At 42.2% G+C, this 24984-nt stretch overlaps 1 protein-coding gene across 1 annotated transcript in view; it reads left to right on the forward strand.

Annotated features, from left to right (window-relative positions):
* The window catches only part of TMEFF2 (transmembrane protein with EGF like and two follistatin like domains 2), a 164881-nt gene that overhangs the window by 110510 nt on the left and 29387 nt on the right, over nt 1-24984 (forward strand). Inside the window, exons 6-7 of the mRNA XM_039495968.1 lie at nt 7728-7876; nt 9277-9336. Coding sequence (XP_039351902.1) covers nt 7728-7876; nt 9277-9336 — 209 coding nt within the window. The remainder of the gene's footprint in view (nt 1-7727; nt 7877-9276; nt 9337-24984) is intronic.

Genomic DNA, 24984 nt, shown 5'->3' on the forward strand with positions numbered 1-24984 from the left:
GTCATAGCCATGATGATAAAATGGTCAAATGATCAAATTACTTAAAATTAGAGACATCCTGAAGTGCCTTGGGGACTGGGAAACTGCTGCATTGGCATGGTCTGTGGTTAGACGCACAGCCATTCAGTCACTTCCTTACACAGCAGAAAGCATCCCTCTCAGCCTCAAACAGAGGAAGCAGAGGGAAACCTTGAGAATCCTGCCAAAAAGTCTTGAGACAGATACAGTCACCACTGAAATGGATTGGACCAATTTGATTTTCACTTGGGAGAGAGAAACAAAAGTTGGCCAGTTTGGAGTCTGAAAAATCAAGTGTTACAGATCAAGTGTGAGAGAGGAAAAGCATTTGGATAGGATGTGAAATATGGGCATGGTAGGACTAATGAAAGTGGAAAAGTGCCATGGCCCAGGACTTTATATGTACGGGACCTTGGCCCTCACACAAAGGTTCATGTCCTGAAGTTCATACTTAGATCTTTCTCAGGCAAAATTCACATTGACTTCATTGGGAGTTTTGTTCAAGCAAGGACTTCAGGATTGTCTCAATACTTTGTAATCGAGCAGGGTCCTATTTAGCATGTATGTTGCATCAGGAAGCTAAAGCATCTGCATCTATCGCCCCAGCACCCATTCCTTAATCTGTTCCTGACTATGCAAAGTGCCATTCATATTTTTGTGCCATTAATATTTTGAGCCACATTATATATAACGATGCATGATGCACTGCGAGCGGATGTATATACATAGATTAGATAAGATATCTGTACTAGAACAAAGGTCCCTTTCCTCTATATTTCAGAATTCTCTTAAACTATTCTCGACTTTCTGGGCTTGGTCCCAGTGAAATAGTTGGGAAGCTACCTGTTTCTCTGGTTTAAAATGTGTAGTTGAATGTTACCATATACAGAGTAAAAAGACTACCATAAATTAAAGAGGACCTGCAGTTGATTTCAATAGGAGTTAGGTATCTAGGTGCTTTTGAAAATCTCACCAGGCACCTATGACCCTGAGCATTTTTGGAAATTTTATATGTAGTCAGATAGTCCTTCCCTATAGCATATCCCTTTTTTTTCATCATTTTCTCATGAACTTTATTTTCTCTGGACTTGAAGTCCAAAGGTATATTAACCTACACTCCATTTTTGTAGGAAAATTAGGAGAATTTAAGCTCTTTCTGAATTGTTATTACCACGGGGAACATATGGTTCATTGTGTACCATCTGAAATGCAAATAGAGGAGCTGTGTGGAAAAAATCCACATTACTTCAGCAGTAAATAGTTCCTATAATGAGTTAGAATTTACTAAAATGAGCAAGACTTCCTAAGATTTTTTTTTTTACTGGGGAAGTAAATATTTTAGTGGAGTAAAATGTTCCTATTATATGATAAGAAAATTCTTATGAAATTGACCATTTTTTTCATTTTATATGTACAGTAGTGCTGTTCCGATTAGGGTTACAAAATAAAATTTCTACTTATTGGCACTGGTTTAACTCCTGATTTACACTAGTGTCTGAGGGAAATCAAGACCTGTATATATGTAACTTAATGCAATATTTTTCAAGCTATTTTATGTATATTTCATCGAGAAAAGTAAAATGTAAACAGTGAGCTTTAGATTAATTGTGTTGTTCACTTAACAGCAAATTCTATAGTTAAGGTTACAAAATCATTTCATTTATAACCCTCTATTTTCACCCTTTCCCTGCTTTGGGCCTGAAGATTTGCACACGTTGTGAACATTTTAGGAAAATTTCACGAGAACCAATTTTGCCCTTTTTTGAGTAAGGGAAGTCTGAAAAGAAAATCTCTCTTGAGACCATTGTCTCAGGCACAAACCAAGGAGAGGAACGAGGAGCAGCTTAGTCACTGCTCCATTACCTCGACTTCAGTTTGTGCAACAGATCACATGTAGTATGTACTCCTTGGAAACGGCACATTCCCTGGGTGCATTCTACTGATTGCTGAAGTTCTAACTGCCCACTCTCTCTGGCCATGTCTATATTACCATGTATGTTGTCAAAACTTATGTCACTCAGGAATGTGAAGAAACACACCCCTGAGTGACACAAGTTTCCCAGGAATAAGTGTTAGTGTGCACAATACTATGTCTGCGAGCGATGCTCTCCTGCCGACATAGCTACTGCCACTCGTTGGGGGTGGTTAATTATGTCATCGAGTGAGAGCTCTCCTATCGGCATAGAGCGGATACTCGAGAGATCTTACCGCGGCACAGCTGCATCAGTACAGCTGTGCCGCTATAAGGTCTCTAGCGTAGACAAAGCCTCTGTCTGTGTCCAAGCTTCTTCCACCAACGCTGTCACATTGGGCACCCACACGTACACTCTCAATAGTCTGGCAAGTGGTGCCCTTCTCTGTTGTGATCGTAAGGTGGATTGACTTGGAATGGGGTGTAAAAATTAATGAATGAGAGTGCCAGTAAATTGTGGCAGCATTGTCATGACCTTAACTTTGCAAGATGAGAACTGTGAGGTCGGCATTATGGGATTTAGGCACTGCGGGTAGGCAGGAGATAAAGAACCAGCAGCATTGCTCTGCATCAGAGGCAGGAGGATCAAAAGAGCAGGAAGCGTTTAGAGGACAGTATATGCACAATCGCATACTCAGAAGAGCTACAGCAGCTGCAGGGTTAGACCGTTGGCATAGTCCGCAAGCAGAATCCCACTGTTGTTTCTGTCGACATTACTGAAGCTGATCTGTGTACCGTGCGCAGTCACCGGGCTATCAGCACGCCTTTGCTGCTGCTGACAGGCATCACGACATCAGTGATGATCATGAGACAGGAGAAGCAAAGGAAACAAACCACAGTCCTGTGCTTGTGATGCTGCTGCTCTGTCTTCTGAACAGTGGAGGTGCAGAATACTGGAGAGACTGCTGTGGCTGAGCGGTGACTCAGCTGATTCCTTCTGATCCCACTCCATATTAATATCTCAGAGGTTCCATGTCCAGATGTTTGTCCAGATGCAGAGTTGACGTGTCAGATGAATCCCTCCTTTCAAATTCAGCAGTTACACTCTGTGGACAAACTGCACCCTGGTCTCTGTCTCTCTCTCACAATTGCTTCCTTGAGTGTCTGTTCTTACTGTTCACGTCTGGTTAATTAGACCTAATTTGGCAGCCGCAGCTCTCTAAGATCCACATACTGAACTGCTTGAGTTGGAAGATGACCAATGTTGGGGAAACCTGGCTGCAGCTCTGAGGTGGCCCCCATGTGTCTGGCTACAGACCCTTAATTAAGATACCTTATTTGGAGAACTGCCCTTTTTATTTCCGAATGTGCAACCACCAGGGGTGAAAGTAAGACAGGGCAGCCAGGGTCCTGGGCAAGGTGTGGGGAGCAGCTCTGGGGCCCCGGAAGGTGTGGGGCCTCGGGCAGAAGGGGCAGGGCTGGAGCCAGACTCACCCAGCCAGCCCTTCAGTGCTGCTTGGCCCACGCCCCGGCCCTTTAAATTGCCCAGGGTAGTGGCGGTGGCCAGGAGACTTTTAAATCGCCGGGCCCCAGGGCAGCTGCCCCTTTTGCCCATCAGCAGCCCTACCAGTGTACCAGCTTTCTTACCAGCACGCTGGACCAAACCGGCTTGCTTTCACCTCTGGCAACCACCTCTGTTGCTAATGTGCTTGACAGTCTCCATTTTGAAGCTCATTCTGCAACTCTTCAATGCACAGAACTCCCACTGAAGTCAGATCAGAAGAGAACCCTGATCATTCTCATGGAGCTGTGTCTCCCTTCTAACATGGTTTACTAATAATAAATGTGAGACTTATTAGAATCTCAAGTAGGGGAAAATGAAGGCAATTCCTAGGCACACTTCATAAAGTGTGGCCTCAATAAACAGACAAAGACACTAGGCTTCTGTCATCAGAAAGCAACAGAGCTGCTTCTAACGAGGCTGTTCCTCAGGGTGTCCTAGTAATCAGTGTGTGCCTTAGAACCTTAATACTAGGAAATCAGCAGACAGTCAGTGTTTTGATTGGCTCAGAGGCAGGACACAGAAAAGTCAAGATGCTGACTCTCCTGAACCACATGGCAGGTTCAGCTAAACAGGGGGCTGTAAACCATACTGTGTGACAAATCATGTGACAAAACCAAACCATGCCTCAAAAATGTGCCACAAGGGCTGTTCTGACATGTTTCCTGAGATTGATTGTAACTAGCGAAAAAAGATTTTGGATAAAATTTTCAGAAGTGCCTAAGTAACTGAGGTCTGGTCTACACGACAGACCTATATCGGTATAATTACATTGCTCAGGGGTGTGAAAAATCCACACCTCTGAGCGAAGTAGCTATACCAATGTACCCCCACCCCCCGACCCTGTGTAGACAACACTATGTCAACAGAAAGAGAACTGAAGGAGTGGCGGGACAGCGAGAAGAGGGACTGAAGGAGAACACGGTGCACCAGAATGAAGCCACGGAGCAGCTCTTAAGCATTATGAAGCACCAAGCAATTAATGCACTCAGTGCCTAGGTGGTCTGGTACCAGAATTGGAATATGCGTGCCATCTATCACCCCTCCGCAGTTAGGGAATCCCATTTGTGCAAAGCCCTCTACAATGTCACGCATATTGGCCAGAGTCACAATCTTTCGGAGCTGGATGCGATTAATGGCCCTGCACACTTCCGTCAATATGAGTCCAACAGTCGACTTTCCCACTCCGAACTGATTAGCGCCCGATCGGTAGCAGTCTGGAATAGCCAGCTTCCACAGTGCAATTGCCACATGCTTCTCCAGCGGCAGGGCAGCTCTCATTCTTGTGTCCTTGCACCACAGGGCTGGGGCGAGCTCATCACACAGTCCCATGAATGTGGCTTTTCTCATCCGAAAGTTCTGCAGCCACTGCTTATCATCCCAGACGTGCATGACGATGTGATTCCACCACTCAGTGCTTGTTTCCTGAGCCCAAAAGCAGCGTTCCACTGTGGTCAGCACCTTTGTGTCATAACTACTATACATGGTGGGATCAGTGTCACACTCCTCTTGCCTTTGTAGTTTAAGGAATAACTCCATTGCCACTCGTGACGTGTTAGAGCGAGCAGCATACTGGTCAACAGTGCAGGATCGATTCCTGCAGACCGAAGAGGCAGAGCACACAGTACACAAGCCATTGAAAGATGGCGCCAAAAGCAGACGGAAGCCCAGGGATTGCTGGGATGCGAAGTAATGCATCACGGGGCATTGGGAAAGGACCCAGGATGCCCCGCGACTCCCTCTGCCTTCCCACGACTCTTAGCAACAGAAGAGGAAGAGATGCTCTGTGGCATAGCTACCCAGAGTGCACCGGTCTGAATACCACTGCAAGTGTGAACATGCTATTGCACAGGCAGCTGACAGTGTGAATACACAACAGCCGTTTCCCTTCAGTGCTCTCTGAGCAGTGCCGTAACTGCCGGCGCTGTAACTCTGCCAGTGTAGACATACCCTTAATTTCACTGAGAGTCAATGAGACTTTGGCTCCTCGGTCATTTTTGAAAACGTTATGTCTTGTGCACAGCTTCATCTCTGACATTGGAAGAGGGACAAGGTGGGTGAGGTAATATCTTTTATCAGACTGACTTTTATGGTTGAAAGAGTCACACAGAGCTCTTCTCCAGGCCTAGGAAAGGTACAATCAGTGTCACAGCTAAATACGAGGTGGAACAGATTGTTTAACATAAGTAGTTAACACACATTCTAAAAGACTATTCAAGGTGAAGTGTCCAGTTGACATCTCTTCAATCACAGGACAAATGTGAGGGCTAGTGGGTTATAGATTGTTGTAATGAACCATAAATCCAGTCTGTCTATTAAGACTATGATTTTTAACATCTAGCAAAGTTATGAATTTAAGCTCCCAGACTCATGTTTTGAAGGTGTTGTGCAGGTTTCCTTTGAGGATGAGGACTGAGAGGTCAGATATGGAGTGATTGTTCTGTGAAAAGTGTTCACCCACAGGTGATAGGGTGTTCTTTGTTTTCTATCATTTTTCGGTATGAGTTCATTTGAGAGCACACAGTTGTTTTTGGAGTGTGGTGGATTAGGTGTGCCACGTGTTGTGATAGGTATATGTAGGGCCTATGGATCTTGAAAGGTATCTTGGGAGAGAGCGGGTGTTGGTCACTGTAGCAGTGGAGAAAGATACATCTGCAGGTTGTGCATTCCTTGTTCTGGCAGGGTCTGATGTTGCTTCGAGTTGGTGGGTCCTGGTCTGTGTGTCCTGGAAGAGTTAAAATAGCATCCATCTGTGGTCATGCTAACGCTGAATTGCCATACAACATACAGATTCAGGAGGTACCAGCATAATGCTTTTATAAACAAGAAAATAATATATCTGGGTGTGGGTATGATTTCACTTCTGGTTGGTTATTTACTTTATTTTCTGGTTTTAAGGTGAGGGAAGCTGTAGCATTATCTTTTATGCCAATGTATCTTTAATTACGTCAAAAGTGCCTACAGTCTGGGATAAATATTATAAATGTTTGTATATAATCATGAATTGAAATAAATATGTACATATACAACGTTATATATTATGGGTCAGATTCACAGCTGGTCATAGTTCCATAGAGTTCCATAGAGTTCATCAACACCTTGGCAGCTCACGCCAGCTGAGGATCTGCCTGTATGTACAGTAACTCCTCACTTAACGTCCTTTCAAAGTTACGTCGCTGCTCAGTTAGGGACATGCTCATTTAAAGTTGTGCAATGCTCCCTTATAACGTCGTTTGGCTGCCTGCTCTGTCCACTGCTTGTAAGATTCTGTGGAAGAACAGCAACTTTACAAGGAAACATTGCACAAGTTCCTCTTCTCCACCTCCTCACCTTCCCTCCCAGCGCTTCCCCCACCCAGGCGCTTAGGATTTTCTGGGAGGGAGAGGCAGGAGCGGGGAAGCACCACGTCTCCACTCCTCCCCCTCCTCCCAGAAAATCCTAAGCACCACCAAACAGCTGTTTGGCGGCACTTAGGACTTTGGGGATGCGGCGTGCTCTGGAGAGGAGGTGGAGTGGAGGTGGGAAGAGGTGGGCCTTGAGCATTCCCAGCAAAGTCGGCGCCTGTTCTTCTCCGTGGAAGCTGTTGCTGCTGCGAAGGTGCTTCCTAGCGTTCTTGCCTGCAGCGGGCTGTGCCTGTGTGGGGTAAGCCAGGGGCACCTCCCTACCACAGTACAGTACTGTACAGTATATAAAGCTTTTTGTCTGCCCCCAAAAAATTTCCTTGGAACCTAATCCCCCACATTTACATTAAATCTTATGGGAAAATTGGATTTGTTTAACATCGTTTCACTTAAAGTTGCATTTTTTAGGAACATAACTACAATGTACCAACGAAAGCTTATGCTCCAATACATCTGTTAGTCTATAAGGTACTACAGGACTCTTTGTTGCTTTTTAAAGATCCAGACTAACACGGCTACCCCTCTGATACTTGATACAATGTTAAGTGAGGAGTTACGGTAATTTATTTTCCAGTAGTGCATGCTTTAATTTAGTTTTACATGTCCAGTTGTTTGCCTTTTCGTTTTTCTTTTGCTTTCCTTCTCTTTCACTTTTTTCCTGGCATTTCATTCCAAATCAAAACCACAACCAGCCCTTCGCCAGAATTTTCCAGCTTCATTCCATCAATCCTTATTATACAGCCATGGAAACCCTCCAAGCCTTCCTTATTTTTGTGCTTTATCTAGGATGTCATGAGAAAGCTTTCTTACATTAGCCTTTTTTTAATCTTTTCAGGTGTGTGTGCAACATTGACTGTTCTCAGACCAACTTCAATCCTCTTTGTGCTTCCGATGGGAAATCTTATGATAATGCATGTCAAATCAAAGAAGCATCATGCCAGAAACAGGAGAAAATTGAAGTCATGTCTTTGGGTCGATGTCAAGGTAATGCTCAGAGCAAAATTCATTTCAAATAATGTTTTCAGTTTTTGTGCAGAAATAAAAACTAGGGCTGGCTTGTTATTAGGCACTTCTTATATTTTCAATAGACTCTTCTAATTTACAGTACAGGATGCGGTCTGGTGCAGTGGGAATTTTGTTGATTACAGATTTTGAAATACTGGCCCATATCTGAGCTGTGGCCGAGCTCTGGTTGATGCAGCCCTGGAGGGACATGTGTAAAGGTGGCTTTAAGCAACTTTTGCAACCTTCCTGCTCCCACTCCCGGTGCCACATTCTGGGGCCCTTCAGCCCTAGAACAGGCCCCAGCACAAATTTCTATAGCATTAAGGTTGCTGTGTTTGGCTCATATCTGTAGCCCCAAGAGGCCGTTCCAGCTCTTAAGCATCCCAGTGGCAAAAGGAACAGCCCTGTCACACCCTCTTCCCCTGGCCACACCCTCTGTGCTGAAGGTTAGAAGGGAGGCGGCATTGCCGCTGCTATGGCAGCTCCAAGCCGCATAGGGATTCTCCTGCATATGAGGAATCTTGCTTGAGGGCTGCCTTGTGCCACTAGAGCAGCACAAAACTGTCTTAGTGGATCAGAGGATCTGGCCCAATATCTTTAGTGGAGCCTATGGAATCACCATTGTTTGTTGTGTCATCTGGATCTTCATGAGGCCAAAGTCTCAGAGCCCAGCCTAATGAATATGGCAACCCTCCTCTTCCCAGCAGAAAGGCATATGTCCTTTCAGGAAGTAACTCGGTGATTCTTGTTTGCCTGGCAGCATTCAAGATTTAGGATTAGGATTCAGAGGCGTGTGGCACTATTTCATGTGTGTGCCAGCATGACCACTGAGTTGATTTTGAAAAAGCCTATTTTGTGCTCAAAATAAAAATGGGGAAAATGTGGTTTTAAATATTTTCTGTAAATAAAATGGCCATTGAGTCACAGGATCCTTAATAGCTCCTCCGCTCCCCCTCAGCTTCTGACCTATAAATCCTAAGCACATCTATTTACAGAGCCCTACTAAACCTGCATATTAAACACATTCCTATAAAATATTTCTTTAAAATGAACCCTCCTTTCCTGTTCACCATTTTCAGATTAGATTATCACCATGTCCAGATTATTTAAAACAATGAGGAAATCACACCTCACTGTAACTGGATCTTTTTAGATCCAGTTAAACAAATGTTAATCCTGGAATGGCAGATTTGTGTCTCAACATGGGGTGAATCAGTCCAAAGACCCTTATCCTGCAATTGACACATTGCGGTCAGATCCTTTCTCCCATACACAGCTCCCTTGAAGTCAGTGGAGTGCTGAGATTTACAGGATTAGCCTCTCTTTTACAACAACAGCAGCAGCAAATGTCAAAGCAACACATATTTCTTTTAACACAGATAACACAACTACTACCACAAAGTCTGAAGATGGACATTATGCAAGAACGGATTATGCAGGTAAGATTCCTATTATAATATCAGTAAAATGAGAAGTACAATTGGCAAAATCTGTGGGGAGAGAACACTTTCCCCTATGTTCGCAAAACTGTAGGTGTCGTAATCTTTAATTTTTTTACTTACTTGCTATGGAAAAAATGTTTTGCGGGTTTTTTTTAATCTGAAAACTGCCTCTCTTTTTATCAAATGTCTCATCATCACTAATGTACAAACACTCGCGCAAAAAAAGTCTGTATTGACAGTGAGACTAGTTAACATTGCAAAATGCTTGCACTGGCAGCAAGCATTGGTGGAAATCAGTACAACTTTCACACTGAACCAAATGTTGCAAATTGTTGTCAGAACACCTGAATATGATTAAGTAAAACCAATAGTTTTGTATAGCTCTTCCCTAGAATAGAATAGCTGCTACGTCATCAGATGCTGCTATAATTGATATTATGTCTGTGTTTGAATGTAAAGTTAATAAGGTATTTATAATAGATTTTAAAAAATGATAAATGGCTTTAATTTATTTAGAAGCTCCGTAAAAATTAATGGCTACGTAGCGTGATATAACATTTTAAATTAAAAACATGTAAATGTTATGTAGGGTTTATCGAATTTTGTTTTGGGTGAGCATCTTTCTTTTTCAAATCTTCTTACTAGGAGGATTAATTTATGAGTAGCTTTTGTGCAAATATTCACAGCTTGGCTTTAGAACTGTGAATAGAAGCATTTGGAGTGTTCCTGTTAAAAATGTGGCAAGGAATGTATAATTGCTTAAGCTTGTGTTGCTTTTGTATTGTGAAAATAGATCTTTATAAGGGAGTACTGTTGAGCTACAAAGCTCTGAATGCCAGGTTTACCCCCACCGATATGCTGTGCGGTGAAGATGAAGCACAGTTTATCTCTTGGTGGTTTATAATTTTTCCTTGTAAAATTCTGTAAAACTTTTTATTAAGCCGAAGTTACAATATAACGTTAAAACTACATTGTACATTATTTATTCAAGATCAGATTAATAGCCAGAACCTGGCTAAAGATTCTGGCTTACTGGCTGGGACGTGCTCCTCCTCTGCATATGCTAAAAAGGTTGACAACACTTCAAACTATCTACCCTCTTTTTGGTGCTTCCCTTGTGTATGTACTTGGAATGAAAGCATTTCCATCATAAGGAGTAACATCATATATGTTACTATACCACAATTCCGTTGGAGGATGGTTCACATTTTTTCAGTCGTGTGCAATACAAAGTCTAGCAACTAACTATAAAAAATAAATTAATTTGTCATTTGTTAGAAACGTAGGTCCTTTACTGGCTCATTAAGTAAGCAGGTCGGGGGATCTCTAGGAAGCTGGCATTTTGTCAAAAGATTCATCTCTTTAATAATTTTCTTTCAAAGCCATCTAATTCCTGGACACAACCACCAGATGTGCATGCATGTACTCTTTTTCTCTGCAACTCTTCCAACAGAGCGCATCCCTTGTAGCAAAAAATATGATGTATCTTAACTGGACTCAAATGAAATATTTCATTAAAAAAAATTCTTTGAGTAATATAACCTGAAGATGTATACATACGGAGACACACTCATTAGATCAATTTCTTTATCCAAAGTACTCTCTCACCTTTTCATCTGTATTGTTTTCTTGTCAAAATTGTATCTATCTTAGAAATTAAATCTTTTGTTCCAGCTTGCTCCTGGAACGCCTCAGAAGTGGTTAAAGGTCTAGATAAAATCTGACTTGTAAATATTGAAAATATGGGCTCTTTATATTATTTACACTACTACAAATCTCTTGATATTTTTTCAAATCTGGACCCAAGAACAGCTGTCCAAATGGAATAATCTCAGCTCATATCCACAACAAATAGTCACTTTGATATTTCCTAGGGATAAATTCCTCATTATTAATAAAAGTAGCTAGGGGAGAGGGCCTTGGCAACAGGAATTTAGAAAATTGATCCAAAGCTACTTGGAATGTATGTTAGAAAGTGCTCACTGTTCATTAGTTACCAATTGGTAATCTGGGGTGAGAATGTATACTGGATGGTTATTCTACGTGGACAGTAAGCCACATATTTAGAAAATGTTTATTCCATTCCAGTTTTAAAAGTGATGTATTGAGATTTTAAAAATATACAGGGCCAGATTATGGTACAATGAGCTAAAGGAGCACTGGTTAGTAACCGTAGAACCTAAACAACATGAAGGGGGGGCACAGGGGTTTCAGTTTGGTAGAGAGGAAGCCAAAATGCACCATGCCCAATATCTTCTCCATTATCAAGGAGCTTTTCCAAGAAGGATGGGGGAAGGGGTGATAAAAGAAAAACTCTCCAGAGTCATCCCCAAAAGCTTTGATTGATGCAAGCTTTTCCCTCTAAGTTGGCAATCGGTTTTCTTAAGACACAGGCGGGGCTGAGGTTGTATCTTGTGACAGGTGAGGGAGACAGCAAAGCTGGGCTAAAATGATTTCTTTTAAATTAGAAATAAGGACAAGCAATAATGTTGTGTTAAATCCTCAATTTTCCTTGTTTGAGACCTGAAGAGAGCGGTGGAGGCTCTCAGGTGAGAATTAAGGCCTGCGGCTCCTTTTAAAATGGTGTGCTAGCCTATTCCAGTCTGCTAGCCTTTAGTAATTTAGCTTTAGGATGGCAGTGAACCAAATGATCTGGTGTCTGCACAAAAGAAGTGCATCTAAGTAAAAACCAGCTCAGCTGTAACAACAAGGGACAGAGATGGAGGAAAGAGAGGTTGAGGATTAGGATTTGGGGGAAAATAGCAGTGACGGCAAGGGAGAGGGCCATTCAGAAGGAGATGTGGTTGTGGGTGTAGGTCGTGGCGGGGGGGAGGACCACAGAAGATACCTTGGAATCAGAAGCAGAAGGGAGACCAATGGCTAGATGTTGGTCAGGAAAGTCATGATGATTTCCCTTTGGGGAGCACAGAAATGGGGTAGGAATCCTGAGAACAAAATCAATAGCAGCAACAAATTGCTGGAGATTAGAGGACAAGTTAGAGATGATGAAGAAGGTGATGCTGAATTGTTTTGCAGGAGGCAGGGGCAGAGTTGAGGTAAAAATTAACAAAGGGGTATTGGAGAAGGTCTGTGAGCATCAAGAACTGCAGAGAATTCTGTGAGGATACTAGAGTGAACGTTACAGAAAGTGGAAGGAGCTGGGGGTCTGTGGAAAGGAGAGAGGAGTGATGTCCAAGGAGAGAAGAAGATCAATAAAAGAGTCATTTTCCTCACAGGCAAATTTTCATGTAGTATCCCAGAGCAAAAGAAATAAGGTAACGGAGCTGCAGCTCCGACATTGTTCCAACTCCCCAGAAAACATGCACTGAATCTGAGTCCCTACGTTGGTGGAAACGGAGGGGATGTCCTAGGTCATAGCTCTCATGCAATATTAATTATAGCTAGATAAATATTAACTAATCTCTGGTGGCTTCTTATCTGATTTGAAACCATATGGGTTCCAGAAGATGACCTGCTTGTAATTTTGTGTAGTTTCATTGACTTCAATGGAGCTACACCAATTTACACCAGCTGAGGATCTGGCCTCTTTTCTGTACTTAAATCTATTTTTGTTTAATTTCCGATCTCTACATGTGGTAACTGAGTTTTGCTAAACACGTAGTTTGAAATCTCGTAAGTTCATGCAGAGCAACCCATATAACTTCAGTTTCGCACAGTGCTCATGGAATAATCGCCATTGAAAACTTTAGATTAAAGGAATTATTTAGAAAAATATCTAAAGCCCTTGGTAAATTATTACTCAAGATGGAATAAACTGAAATAAAACTGAGGTTCATTGGAAGTTCAGGCTTCAGTTTTAGTACCACTTGCAGGACTGTATACGACGTGCATTTCTCACGTTCTTTAATGTGCATTACTGTTTGACTATACGTTTAATGATTATTTTAGGGATATTCTGGTATAGTGTGTGTTACTGTACTTCCTCAGAAGGGGAATGCCGTATTCCTCATTGGGCTGATTTTTACGTGAAGAAATATTACTTCCTTCATCACAGTATCTCTGAAATAATACATCCAAATTAATGAATCCAGGGCTTTTAATAGAAATCCCTTTACTATGCCTAGTATCATTGGGCACCTATGAGGCCTTGTCTATATTGCTGAAGTGTTGTGGGTATTGGGGTATAGCTGTATCAGCATAGCTATACCAGCAGTGCTCCCCCTATTGTAGACACAGCATATCCAAAAGGAGGAGTTTTTCTGCCAGTGTTAGAACACCGCATTAGTATACAGAGCACTGCCCCCATCCTGTTTCCGGACGGCACTGGCTGCACACTGCAAGCTGTGGTGGCTGGTGAGTGCAGGCAGGTACCAGGCGGTGGCCTGTTACATGTCACCTCTGCTGACCACTCATTGGCCCTTTACGTGGTCCCCCTCTCGCTGTCCTGCAGGACCCAGCCCCTGGTCAGAGTGCTCAGCTCACCAGCAGCCTGGCTGCCAGGATCCTTCCTTCCCCCCCCCCCCCACTGCCTCTGGCTGGGCCGGCGCCCTGAGAAAGTCCAAGCACTCCAGCCTGGGGCACTGGTCAGGAGGAGCCAAGCCCTGCATGTGCCAAAGCCCCGCACAGCGCTGGCATGGGGAAGTGTCTCCGCTAAGCTCTGGAGTGATGGGATGGGGGAAGGGATTTCCAGCCTGTTCATGTGGTGCCTCTGTAGGCTCCACAGCAGCCCCTTCCCCCCCCCTCCCCGGCAGGGGCTTAGCACTTATGCCTGGGTCCTGCCCCCAGGGGGCACGGGGCTGCTCCATCCCCTAGGCACCTTCCCTTGCTGAGCCACCTCTCTGGCAGGGTTCGCTGAAGCCCCTGCAGTCAGGTTCCTGGGCACTGGTGCACAATGAATCCTTAGGGCTTAACCCCTTCCTGCCCATGCTGTAACTGGGTGGGACAGGAGGCACCTAGGTTATGTCGATGGCCAGCAGCAGCCTGGAGGTGTTAGCTGCCTTTCAACACTGTGTGGGCAAGAAGGGACAAGCTGCTTCCAGCCACAGGAGAGTTGGGGAGAAGAGATGAGCTCTGCAAAAGCATGGGCCAGGTCATCCCTTCACCCCCTACTACTCTCCTGCGGGTGGAGGCAGCTCCTGTCCCTTCCCTCAGTGCAAAAAGGCTTCTGCTGGCCACATTCTGGTTTGAACCATGCAGAAATCTGGGGGGGCATGTGACCCTGCGTGCCCCCCCCCCACACATGTTCCCTTGGGAAGATGCAACACCAGGTACTAGGAGAGGTAGGTCCATCCTGGGGGCCCAGCCAGGCATGAAGGGTGGAGAGTGCCGGGCAGGGAGGGTACAACTGGTTGGTCACCCCTCCCCGTATGAGAGAGGTGCACGGGAGTGTGTATGTGTCACCTCTCCTTGTGGGGGGGTAAGGGGTGTGTCACTTCTCCCCGTGTGAACCCTAGACCCTTAAAGATAAGAAGGTAAATAAAAAGAAACCAAATATGCAGAATTTCTTTTTAAGAGTGGCTCAGTCAACTTGATGTTAATTTGAATGCTTGTACTGCATAGCTCTGATTGATTGATTGCCGTTGAATTCGCTTGAATACAAGTAATTTTACCAGGTACCATTTTATTCAGCAAAGAGAAATATGGTCCCCCTAATACAGTAGCACACTGTGCGTCCATCATACAGAAGAGAGAAACCTTTCCTCACCTGCAGCTTTAGAAAAAAGTTAGGGAGATTGCATCCTTTCACTTGCAAATCTCTATGGATTTCCATTTGCATAGGATCTAAGTTGGAGGTGGCCACACACTAAATTAATACATCATTAGCAAGTTTTGGTGGTTTTCCCTGACATAACTTAAATAATGAAAACATACAATATTTGGACACCTGGACAGCTGATTAAATGCTGTTTGGCAAATCTCTGGATATATGTACATTTTCCCTGGTATTCAGCTACCTCTAATGGCAGTACAAAGGTTCTATAAACTCCATGTGCCTTAAAAGTCAACAACCCTTAAACATTTATTTAAATATTAGTTACATTCACAAGGATATGATTCCATTAAAAAATTATCAGGTTTTTGTACAGTGGAACAAAGGCAATGGAAGCCCTTAGTGGAAGAAAAAAGCTTTCACTCTAGCCAGACAGTTTTTTATCCAATCAGTCATTGTTTGCTTGGGGTATCTTGAAGACTGGCTGCAATGAGGCAGAGGAGACTAGGAGACCCAGCCTTCTCGTCTCCCCCTGGCCCCTGAGGGGAGCTGGAAGCTTGGCCAGCCCACCCCTCTGTCATGATTAAGGAGCTGACTGGCGAAATTTGAGTGGTTCTGTGACCCCCCCACCCCTTTCACTCAAATTTGACCTTGCTGCCCCTCTATCAGGACAGGGAGGTGGCCAGGCCAAATATAAGCAGCAGAGTAACCCTGTGAACCTGTTTGGCCTTGTCTACCTTTTGCAGTCCTTCCTATGCCCATGGGCGCTGGGCATCCCAAGCCCCTGAGAAAAGCAGAGCAGGGGGCACTGATGGGAGGATTGGATCCAGGCTTTTTAGGCTTCCTATGGAAGTGGAGACACAGAAGGGGGATGGGATCTTGGGCTCCAAGAACTGCCTGGCCACCGGAGGGGATGATGCTCTTCAGCTTGACCACTTCGCTGGGTGTGGGGCAGGAAGACTGTAGGGCTGGGTGCAGCGGGAGACATTGGCGTTGGGTATGGGGGCAGCAGATGGAGAGTGTGTGTAGAGCTGGGTGCAAGGGGGAGAGCGCACGTCTGGATGCAGATGCAGCGTGAGAGAGTTCAGGAGTGGGTCTGGGGACAGTGAGATGAAGGACGGTGTGGGGCTCGGTGCCAGGGGAGCATACGGGGGAGGGAGCTTGGGGCTGGGTTCAGGTGATGGGAGGATAGACCTCTGGGCCCCCTCCTTAGGAAAATTCTGGTTGCGCCCTTGTTTGAAGATACACGTCACATCCCTCCCAGTATCTGCTGAGTTGTCTGAGCATTCATGTAGCTGGTTACATATAACCTGAGCCTAAAGACTGTGAAGGCAAAACGTATATGCAGAAGACCAGAGCTGAGCTCAGTGCAAATGTAAAAAATAACTTTGCATGGAGAAGAGCTTCGAATCTGTTTTTTCAGCCTCAGCCAAATTGATCCTGACACGGCCTTCCAGAGTAGGAAAATGAGACAAAGAGCTGGGGGGAGGGGACAGACCTTCTAGAAATTTGAACAGTATCATGGAGAACAAGTACTCACTTTGTAATGAAGGGTTTTGACAGCTATGCACAACCATCCGTGAAATATAGTTACCCACCAAGAAGATGGAGTAGGAGCTACCAGTAACAGCTGGAAAGCAAATTTGTAGACAGATATAATCTTTATCACACAGAGAGACAGAAGAACAAGCAAATGAATAAGACAGCAAAGCAAGGAGAAGAGTATGTTGAAGATTGAAAAGCAGCTAAAGTGGCAATCGCCTGAGAATGTTGCAGCAAGAATCAATGGAAAATATATTTCCCTTATGGTGGAACAGAGACTAATAGATAGCAAATGCAGAAAGCGTCACAAGCAAATATGATGGAAAGACAAGTTCATAGACTAGATCATAAATTTGACCTAGGAGGAAAGGACTTTTGATGGCACAATGGTGAGTCATTTGTCTTGAAGTAGACCAAATAAAACTGATGATGATAGCCCAATTCAGAATCATTCCAGTTTGTCAAGATTATTTATATTATCGTTTAGTTGTACTACAGTAGCACCTAGAGACCACAGTTGAGATCAGGGCGCCATCATGCTGACCACTGCACACATATGCATAGTAAGAAAGCACCTCAGAGAATGTACAATCTGAAGAGCTAAAACAGACAAAGGAAGTGTTGTTATCTTTGTTTTAGTTTGGCATCTGAAGCATAGAGACACTTGCCTGACACACAAAGTCTGTGGCAGAGTTGGAAACTAAATCCAAGTCTGCTGAGTCCCAGTCCAGCACCTAAACCATTAGCCCAACCTTCCTCTCTTATACACACATATTAGAATGTAAGACTGGCCAATGGTCATTTCAGTTGTCCATCTAGCCCAGTATCCTGTCTCTGACAGTGGCCAGTGCCAGAAACTTCAAAGGGAATGAACAGAACAGGGCAGTTTATCAAGTGATCCATCCCCTGTTATCCAGTGTCAGCTTCTGACAGTTAGAGGTTTAGGAACACCCAGAGCCTGGGTTTACATCCCTGATCATCTTGGTTAATAGCCACTGATGGACCTATCCTCCTGGAACTTATCTAGTTCCTTTTTGACCCATATTATAGTTTTGGCCTTCACAACATCCCCTAGAAATGAGTTCCTCAGGTTGACTATGTGTTGTGTGAAGAAGTACTTCCTTATGTTTGTTTTAAATCTGCTATCTATTAATTTCATTCAGTGACCCCTGGTTCATATGATATGTAAAGGGGTATATAACCCTTTTTCCACATCATTCATGACTTTATACATCTCTATCATATTTTCCCCATAATCGTCTCTTTTCTAAGGTAAAGTGTCCCCATCTTTTTAATTTCTCCTCATATGGAAGCTGTTCCGTATCTCTAATCACTTGCCCTTTTCTGTACTTTTTCCAATTCTGATATATATTTTTTGAGATTGGGCAACCACAACTACATGCAGTATTCAAGGTGTGGCAATACCAGCGATTTATATAGTGGCATTATGACATTTTCTGTCTTATTATCTATCCTTTTTCTGTTGGTTCCTAATATTTTGTTAGCCTTTTTGACGGCCGCTGCACATTGATCAAATGTTTTCAGAGAGCTGTCCACAATGATTCCAAGATCTCTTTCTTGAGCAGTAACAGCTAATTTAGACCCCATTGTTTTGTATGTATAGTTGGGATTATATTTTCCAATGTGCAATAAATGTGCATTATTTGAATTTATCAACACTGAATTTAATCTGCCATTTTGTTGCCCAGTCGCACGGTTTTGGGAAATCCCTTTGTAACTCTTCGCAATCAACTTTGGACTGAGTATCTTGAGTAATTTTGTATTGTCTGCATTTGCAACCTCACTATTAAACCCTTTTTCAAGAACATTTATGAATATGTTGAACAGCACAGATCCTTGAGGCGACACCATTATTTTTCTCTCTCAAGTCTAAAAACTGACCATTTATCCTATCCTTTGTTTCCTATCTTTTAACCAGTCACTGTTCCCTCTACAAAAGCCATGTTGACTCTTCACCAATGTGTCATGTTCATCTATGTCAGGGATCGGCAACCTTTGGCATGCGGCCCATCAGGGAAATCCGTGGGCGGGCCGGGATGGTTTGTTTACTTGCAGCGTCCCCAGGTTCGGCCGATTGCAGCTCCCACTGGCCGCGGCACGAGCCGAGGGATGTGCTGGCCGCCGCTTCCTGCAGCCCCCATTGGCCTGGAATGGCGAAGCTCGGAAGCTGCGATTGGCCGAACCTGCGGACGCTACAGGTAAACAATTGGCCCGGCACACCAGGGGATTTCCCTGATGGGCCACATGCCAAAGGTTGCCGATCCCTGATCTGTGTGTTTGATAATTCCATCCTTTTACTATAGTTTCTACTAAATTGCCTGGTACTGAAGTTAGGCTTACTGGCCTGTAATTGCCAGGATCACTTCTGGAACTTTTTTTTTAAAATCAGCATTACATTAGCTATTCTCCAATCATTTGGTACAGAGGCTGATTTAAGCAACAGGTTACATGCTATAATTAGTAGTTCTGCAATTTCATACTTTTGTTCCTTCAGAACTCTTGGGTGAATACCAAGACTTATTACTGTTTCATTTATCAGTTTGTTCCAAAGTGTTCTCTATGGACACCTCAGTCTAGGACAGTTCCTCAGATCTGTCACCTAAAAAGAATGGCTAGGTTTGGGAATCTCCCTCACATCTTGTGCAGTGAGGACAGATGATTCATTTCGCTTCTCTGCGATGGCCTTGTCTTCCTTGAATGCTCCTTTAGCACCTTGATCATCCAGTGGCCCCCCTGGTGGTTTGGCAGGCTTCCTGCTTCTGATGTACTTACAAGCTAACAGCAATTTTTTTTGTCTCTTATTAGTTGCTCTTCAAAGTCTTTTTTGGCCTGTCTAATTATAGTTTTACACTTGACTTGCCAGAGTTTATGTTCCTTTCTATTTTTCTCAGTATGATTTGACTTCCAATTTTTAAAAGATGTCTTTTTGTCTCTAACCACATCTTTTACTCTGTTGTTTAGCCATGGTGGTATTTTCTAATAGCTTAAGTATCTTAAATAATATTTACAAAAATCATTTTTGAAATCTGTTATCCATAATTGAAGAAGCAGAGGGGCTCCTAAAAGGAGGACTGCTATTTTAATGCTACTTCCCAGCAAGAAGTCCCTCAAGGAAGGACCCATTGCAAGATGTTAGTTACATCTAATGGGGCCAAGCTCCCATTGTATTCAGTGGAAGTTGGATCAGGTTCTAAAATAGATGCATAGATAGAAAATTGCTGTAACGTGATATTGCTTCAGAGAAAACATCACATCTTCGCGAATGGGACTTTAACCATCAAGCTAAAATTCTCCCCACTGGAAAAATCCTATAAAAAATAACAGAAAATAGAGCCTGTCTATATGATAGTGGTTTGGGTTTGTTTATTTTTTGTTTATCCTCTTATAGAATTTAATCGAGAAGGCTATTCCTGCCACAGAATTCTGTAGAATAGTTCAAAAAATCCTCAGAAAGATTCTCATTTTCCATTAGACTGTTGTCAACTCCAAGTATTCCAGAATCACGAGTGTGCCCCCAAAATCATAAGACTGGCTTAAAAATCATGAGATTTTTTTTAAATAAATTGTGAGAGTTCATTTGCCTTCTCATTTTTGAAACTTAGAGTGCACTCAGGTCATATTTTCAGACTTTTTTCCACAACTGTGAGGGCTGGATACTTTTTAAAAACATTAAAGCTGAGATTCTTATGTAATTCTATGAATCTGGGACCTGCAGTTTTAAGAAAAATATCAAATATCCTGAGTCTCCTAATAAAATTGCAAGAGTTGGCAGCATTGATTAAATTATATAGCTTTTTTTAGGATGAGTTTTATAAAACGTTATATAACTCTCTAAAACCCTATTGGTTCTGTCCCTAGTAAGTTCTATATGACTTTTGTGCAAGGGTCGGGGAAAAGCTAAATGATTACAGTCAGATGCAAGCCCCATGCACAAAGTCTCATGCCAGGAGAAAGGCAGAGGCACATGTTTCAGTAATATTTAGTGTCACATTATTTCCTGAAGGGCCTGTAAGAATGAAGACAGACGTATGCGGATTTTAATACAAAACTGTAGGGAGAAAGCAGTATTGCTCATTTAATCCATCAACCCTGAAAGTATCGCTCATTTTTTATGAGTGTTCTCCTGTAACTCTGAATTGCCTTATGACAAGCTTATATGTGGTCAAATGTGGTTGGTTGGTTGGTTGGTTTTTAATGGGAGATACAGTGCTCTTTCTTTACATTGTGTTGCCCGTTGTTGCACTCATAGATCCTAAAGTTGTGAACATTAAAAGTGAAATTGACTTGTGATCGTTAAATGAATTTCTAGACATCTCTGTTCCATAGACTTCTGTCGCTCAAGGAGAGAAGTAATTTCCAATAGGATGTGCTTTTAAAGCTCAGTCCTTAACTTCCTTATTAATAAATTTGGACCATAAGTTACATTGAGTTGGTTTGTGCTTCATTTCCATTAATGAGCGAATTCAGCTATGTACTGAATGAACATTGAAATGAAAACTGGTTGGTTTGTCCACAAGCACGTAGCCTGAAAACAAAATATGTCTAGGCTAATAATTTGATCTGTATGAAATAAATATACAGCAAATTGCAAGTACCAGCTTGTAACACCAAATGGCATGAGTAGCATAATAAATAAAAGGTTGGACCAGGCTATTATAGTGTCACCAGCTTGCCTGAAATATTTAAGTCCTGGAAATGAATTAAGGTGTCAAACGTCTTTGAGATTTCTGAGGGGAAATTTTGCAATACAAGTATTTTTCCCTCTGGGGTTTGCATTAAAGCCGTGCAAGATTCATAAAGCTTGCTACAACTCTGGCTCACAGTTTTCCACTTCCTTCATACCACTGTACTTTAGTTGTTTTTTTTCCCCTATAATATCATGTAGCCAGTCATCTGTAACATTATGTTATGTTAGTAGTTATGGATAAACACAGAGAAACTGTATTTGCAATACATATGAGGGTTGTACACAGAACAGCTAGTTAGCCTGAGCTCATGCAAGCATTCCTGCAAATTTCTCCATTTATGCCCCAGTTCATAAATGCATCATGCATCATTTATATATGTTTCTGTTTATTCAAGATGCAGAAATCCCTGTTCTTAAGCAAATTAGAGGCTGTTAATGCTAATCCCTTTTCCCCCCTCTACACATCTAAGTATCAGTGTTATGCTTAAGAGAATAAAATAAGCTCAAATTGGGGTAAGGTTTGCAGAAAACTAGACTTTCCCTTCTTGGACATCAGAATTAGACGCGGAGGGTTAAATTAAGCCTGCCTTGAAATAACTTTTAGCCCTTTAAACTGTTAAAATTATTCCGTGTTTTTAACCAGAGATTCTTTTTAAATGTGACATTGATTGGAGAGGGATGCTGAGAAATAGGGAATATGGGAAGGATTGCTCAAATACGTTTGCTTAATTTGCTAGTTGTGCTTTTTGTAGTGCTCTAGGTAAGGCTATGCCCCAGCATTTGCTTTCAAAACCTTTGTTTTCAGAGGTTTATGAAAATGAACAAGCTGAAACATGGCACACAAAGGTGACAAGATTTCTGAGTGGAATTTTCAAGATATGTGGTAACACTTAGCCGCATGCAGTATTACATTGTTCTAGTGAAAAGATTACAGCTCTCACACCAAAGTTGTTTTATATAAAATTAAGTCACACAGAGACACATAATCAACAATGTATCTTCACTACCCCCTAGGCAGATCATACTTCTAAAACCACTCCCCCTTTTTGGAAGTTAAATCAACGCTGCTTACACCTTTAATAAATAGCATTCTTTGCTAATTCCATCTGAAAGCATGGGAAGAATCGGTCTGTGAACTCAAGTGGCTTTCACAGGCCTACACCTTTGTTTATCACAGGCAGACACAAATCCACTTCATGTTGTGTGTTACACTGAAGCTTAAAGTTTTTTTCCCTTGGTATCCAGAACAAATCTATGTTCCGATTCCGCTGAAAGAAAGAGGAGACTGAAAATCCATAGCAGAATTGCAGGAAGTTTGCATAAATGTTTTTGAGTATATTCCTTAATCTTAATAGTAGTAAACAATTGGCATTGGCGCTGGCACTACAACTACCTCTTTCTGGTGCTTGATATTCATGTTTGATGACTGGGTTTGATTTGATTTTCATCTGCTCATAGCATTGTTTTAAACACTGGGATGTAAGAACATTTCATTCACCATTATAGAAAAAAATTAGATACATACCAGATACCATACTGACTGGTACCTCTGACAGCATCATCTTTCCTTGTACCCAAAGAAAACTATCCAAGACCTATGCTCTGTTAACTTTGTTAAACCTGGCTATGCTCGGAGCCCTGGGTTGGGATTTCACTATCCTAGGTTCCATCTGGCCCTTTTGTAGACTTCAGAATTTCTAGTTAGTTAGTGGCATTCTTCTTCTTAGTACTCTGCCAGGGCTGGAGACATAATATAGAAGCACAACCGCTCCCAACAGCACAAAACACTAATTTCAATTAAGTTAATTGATGCTGCAGGCAGCCACAGTAAACTTTACTGCATATTAGCGCCATTCTAGGAAGCCCACCTGCTAAAAGGATGCCACTAGAGACTCTGCTCTCCCACCACGGATCTCAGGATCTCTAAATGGACAAGATGGAGCACAAGGAAGTGTATGTGTAAGGGGAAAAGGTTTATTTGCTTAATTTTCAGAGGGCCTTAAGTATTTGCTTTAGTGAAAAGAGAAGCTGTTTCTTGCTTACTGTGATGCTTTTCCCCATCGGCACAACCTCAGAGAAATGATTTGTGTCACATCCTCAGCTGGTGCAAATCAGCCCAATTTTACTGACTTCACTTTCCACCAGCTCAGGAATTGGCCCCATATTTTTCTCCCTTTATATATCTGAATTTTAAAAAACACATTTTCACTGGTTGTGTCAGCAGTGCTGCTTGGTCCCTCCTCACACCTCAGCCAATTCTAAAAGACATAAGAAAACACTAATGGCAAAAGCATGTTACTTCCAAAGATGGAAAATATCAATAGATATTCATAAATATAGTAATGACAATTAACTAGAATATATCAAGGCACAAGAACTAAGATTTTACTAGCAGCTCTGCATCATTTTTTTTAATTTGTTTCCAAATGAGAGTTGATTTCACAGCTCCTCTTCTCCAAATGCACCCTTTTACTTTAAAAGGTACATACAAACATTCCCCTGCGCACATCAGAAATCAGTTCATTGGATATTTGTAACAAACAGGCTCATAACAAAGAATCTATTAAGAAATTATTCAAAAGCCACATTCACCTGTTTTATTAAATGACTCCTAAGACCTGCAGTCTAGCATGTTAACACGTGTCCCCCATGAGTGTCACAGTTAGCGTTAAATTATCATACTCTAAATATAATAGGTGTAAACTAAATGTGTGGTTACATAATCAGCGGCAGTGCATTTCCTGATTATATCAACACTGGATTGGAATGCACTTTCTGCACAGTGCTATTATGACAAGCATTATCCATTTTTGACAGCATTACATAATATTAAAATATATTTCAGGCTGATTAAAAAAAAAAACACCAACTACTACTACTCCCCATGGCTTTTTAATCTCTCTCTTTTACATTATCTGAGGTTTAAAGCTATGTGTATTGTACATCAAGAACACCCCTTCCCAAGGGTATTTCATTTGCAATTTTATTTAATAATGGAAGCATACTTTTATCTAGCTAAGATGGGAAAGGATTAAATAAAAATCATTCTAAAATCAAGTAACATAAACCTAGCTGGCATCTGAGTTCTGAAAATAAAATAGCCAGAGAAGGACATATTATTAGTCTATAATATTTAAACTGATAAACTATTAGCATTTTGTCAGGCAGAATGCATCCTAAGCACTTCTCCTACGGAGATTGCTTCAGCATGAACTGTAACTGTTTTAGACACATCTGGCACTGCAGAATTTCTCCCCTTCTGTATTTCAATGATTTAAAGGGCCTTGGCCAGGCAGATGGATGTCAGCTGTGTGGTTTAAAATGTTTATAAAAGTGAATACAGCTTTTAAGAACTAGTGGGTGAAATCCTAGCCCCACTGAAGTCAGTGGAAGCTTTGTGATTGATTTCAGTGGGGCCAGGTTTTTGACCTAATGCTTTTATGTTGGTTTTTATTTTTGTTCAATTCTCCATTTCCAGAAATTGTTCTTCCCCCTCCCTGTCAGCTTCCCCCCACTTAATATATTTACAATGTTGTTATGAAGGAGCAATGAGTAAGGTAAAATACTGATCCTTTTCTTTTCCACAAATACCGTCATTACATTTCATTTCTGTGGCAGTTAAATAAAGCAATACTGTATACATAGTAGGTTATGTTCCACTAATAAAACATTCCATTTCTATAGCCCGTTCCATCCAAGGGTCAAAATGGATTTTGCAAAGAGT

This window comes from Mauremys reevesii, linkage group 11 (genome assembly GCF_016161935.1).
Source record: "Mauremys reevesii isolate NIE-2019 linkage group 11, ASM1616193v1, whole genome shotgun sequence".
NCBI lineage: Eukaryota > Metazoa > Chordata > Testudines > Geoemydidae > Mauremys > Mauremys reevesii.